General features: G+C 38.2%; 1 protein-coding gene across 1 annotated transcript; it reads left to right on the forward strand.

Moving 5' to 3' along the window:
• The first annotated feature begins 276 nt into the window (after positions 1 to 276).
• Positions 277 to 2,979, forward strand: LOC108735429 (glucose dehydrogenase [FAD, quinone]-like). The gene is made up of 3 exons (XM_018467386.2): positions 277 to 388; positions 734 to 1,528; positions 1,632 to 2,979. Exons 2-3 carry the CDS (start codon positions 780 to 782, stop codon positions 2,725 to 2,727), a joined length of 1,845 nt encoding a protein of 614 aa, XP_018322888.1. The 5' UTR covers positions 277 to 388; positions 734 to 779; the 3' UTR covers positions 2,728 to 2,979.

Consider the following 2,979-nt stretch of genomic DNA (forward strand, 5'->3'; position numbering starts at 1 on the left):
TCTCACTGCACAATAATATAAATAATTATTAATACTGCAGTTTAATTGATGATTTTATTTAAGATAAACATCAGAAGAAAAGTTGGATCACTTTCATGATTATGTATAACGCGATGTTTCTCAAAATTAAATTAATATTTTGCACGTAACAGTTGAGGTTCTTTTTTTTTTTTTCTTTTGAGAAAATCTTATCTACCACAGACATTGTTTCCATTCCAATGAAAAAATTATAAAACACGTGTATTACTCGATTATTATTCGTCGATTCACAAAGGCAGCGCGAATATAAAAGCTGATTTGTTTTAATTTTCGAAGTAGTTTCATATTATTTTTTAAAAGTACAGGTGCTACTGAAGATCTAAATAAATACGTACCTTACATATTCAGAGTAAGTCTTATTTTCTGAATCAATTGCTATTTAACTCTATTAATTTGAATTCTTATGGAAATATGTTTTGGATAATACTACAAATTCAGTATCTATTTATAACAAAAAAAAGAACATTTTAACAAACGTAGTTGGTAGGTACTAAAAATTTGTTGAAAGAGAAACTAAGACTTTCATCGTCAGTTTGCTCTTTTTGGATTATATTCATGACAAAAGTAGAGTTAAACTAAAGTTTTCGTGAATTCATAATAAGTATCTTTGCACTAACAAATTGTTTCGTAATCTACAAGGTACTTGAAATTATTTAGACATGTTTTTGATTCCTTTTTAATTTTATCTTTCAAGGAGGCAGATCAATGTACTTAGCCTTTCGATAACAAAATTACAAACTATGGCTTGCAACTGTTCAACCCCTTTCTACGGTCTCCCGCTTCAAAACGGTTCCTGTAATGCAGCATCGTCGGTTGTGTTTATGACTCTAGTCAACACTTTACTTCGAAATAATTGTGATATTTCGGACGTGTGTGGGAGAGTAACACCAAAGTTAAATCCGGATGACGAGTACGACTTTATAGTAGTAGGGGCAGGTGGTGGAGGGTCAGTAGTGGCTGGAAGGCTAAGTGAGAATCCCAACTGGAAAGTTCTTCTCATAGAACAGGGAGACGATGAGCCTGTAGGAACTCAAGTGCCTAGTTTTGCCTACAATTTGCTGGGAAATACCGAAACAACCCTTTTCTATCTCACAGAACCCCAAACACGCGCCTGCTTCGAAAACGCAAACAATCAATGTAACTATGTTCGTGGAAAAATACTCGGAGGGTGCGGGGTTGTAAATGGAATGACGTATATGCGTGGAGTACCGAGAGATTACGATCATTGGGCCGAATTGGGTAATACCGGATGGAGCTATGAAGATGTTCTCCCGTACTTTCGTAAATCGGAAGACAATGGCAACGTTGGTGTCTACACGAGTGAGGAATATCACGGCGTTGGAGGTCCGCTGAGCGTTGAGAGGTTTCCTCATACACCTGAGATATGTCATGATATTCTTGAAGCAGCCAGATCCGTTGGATTCGAAACTCCAAGTGACCTTAACTCGGACGTTATAGAAGGATTTACAATTACGCAACACATGAACAGGTAAAGACAATTTCAGTTATTTCGAGGAGGTAACTTCAACCAAATTCAATATTAACTACTAAGTGTTTCATATAGTATTCCATTTTTGTTCTACTTTATTCAGGAATGGGATCCGTGACAGTCCAGCTCGGGCTTATCTTCGTCCTGCAAGATTCCGACCGAACCTTCACATAATGTTAAATTCTACAGCCACAAAAATTCATTTTTCCGAAGAAAACGCAACATCGGTGGCCAAATCGGTGGAATTTTCTTATAACGGCAGACGTTACAATGTCAACGTTACAAAGGAAGTAATAGTAGCGGGTGGAACTGTCGGATCTCCCCAGTTACTCCTTTTGTCCGGAATCGGTCCAAAAGCTGATTTAGAAGCTGTGAACGTCACTGTGGTTCGAGATCTTCCAGGCGTAGGCCAGAATTTTCTAAATCACGCTTCGCTACTGATACAATTCAATCTAAAAAAGGTTCAGAATATAAATCTCTTGACTATGGAAGCATTAAACGAATATTTAGAGCAACGTACAGGTCCTATGTCTTCTACAGGACTAGGACAGGTTGCTGCTCGATTTTCATCGTCTGTAAATACGGATGAAGACTGGCCGGACATTCAGATCTATTTTAATGGTTACGGTGCCAATTGTACTTATAATTGTGGCGAGAGTGGTTTACCAAATGATCCCAACGAACCTAACAACACTAGGAGAATTACCTTTCAAGTAACGTTAGTGAGACCGAAAAGCGAGGGTTATATGAAGTTGCGCTCAAATGACCCTGCTGATAGTCCGATTCTACAACCCCTTTACTTAACCAACGACTACGATGCCAAAGCTATAGTTTCTGGAATACGAAAGGCTATTGAAGTGGCAACTTCCGACGTTTTAAAAGAAAAATACGGCTCTGAACTGGTAGAGGGCCGATACGGGAACTGCTCAGATATTTATGGATTTGGTACCGATGATTTTTGGGATTGCGCGGTCAGGTATGGTATTAATCCCGAAAGTCACATGATCGGAACGTGTAAAATGGGCCCTCCGACCGATAGGCTGGCCGTTGTTAATCCTGAATTGAAAGTTTACGGGACATCCAATGTAAGAGTTGCTGACGCATCAGCTTTCCCGAGAGTTATAGCTGGAAATATTCTTGCCACAGTTATTCTTATTGGCGAAAGGGCGGCCGAAAATATTATAAAAGATTGGTCGTAAAACAACTTTGTAACTAAATAAAACAAACCATAATTGCTATAAAAAATAAACGTTAAATAAGTCTGCCCCATCGTATTTTATGAATAAAATGACCCCGTAATACAAACCAACCGAAAAAGTTCTTCATGGGGGAATTGAATGTCTGGAAACTCGGTTTTTGTTCAGAAATCGAGGGTCAGAGTTCAAAAATCGTAGTCTACTAAAATTGCGCTTCAAGAAGTTTTTAACCAAACTTTATAATGTGAGCGAGAG

This window comes from Agrilus planipennis, unplaced genomic scaffold (genome assembly GCF_000699045.2).
Source record: "Agrilus planipennis isolate EAB-ADULT unplaced genomic scaffold, Apla_2.0 scaffold40, whole genome shotgun sequence".
Classification (NCBI taxonomy): Eukaryota; Metazoa; Arthropoda; class Insecta; order Coleoptera; family Buprestidae; genus Agrilus; species Agrilus planipennis.

Coding starts and splice junctions, on each gene's coding strand:
- LOC108735429 (XM_018467386.2), top strand. CDS start 780: ATGGCTTGCAACTGTTCAACCCCTTTCTACGGTCTCCCGCTTCAAAAC. Junction 1,529..1,631: donor ATTACGCAACACATGAACAG/GTAAAGACAATT, acceptor TACTTTATTCAG/GAATGGGATCCGTGACAGTC.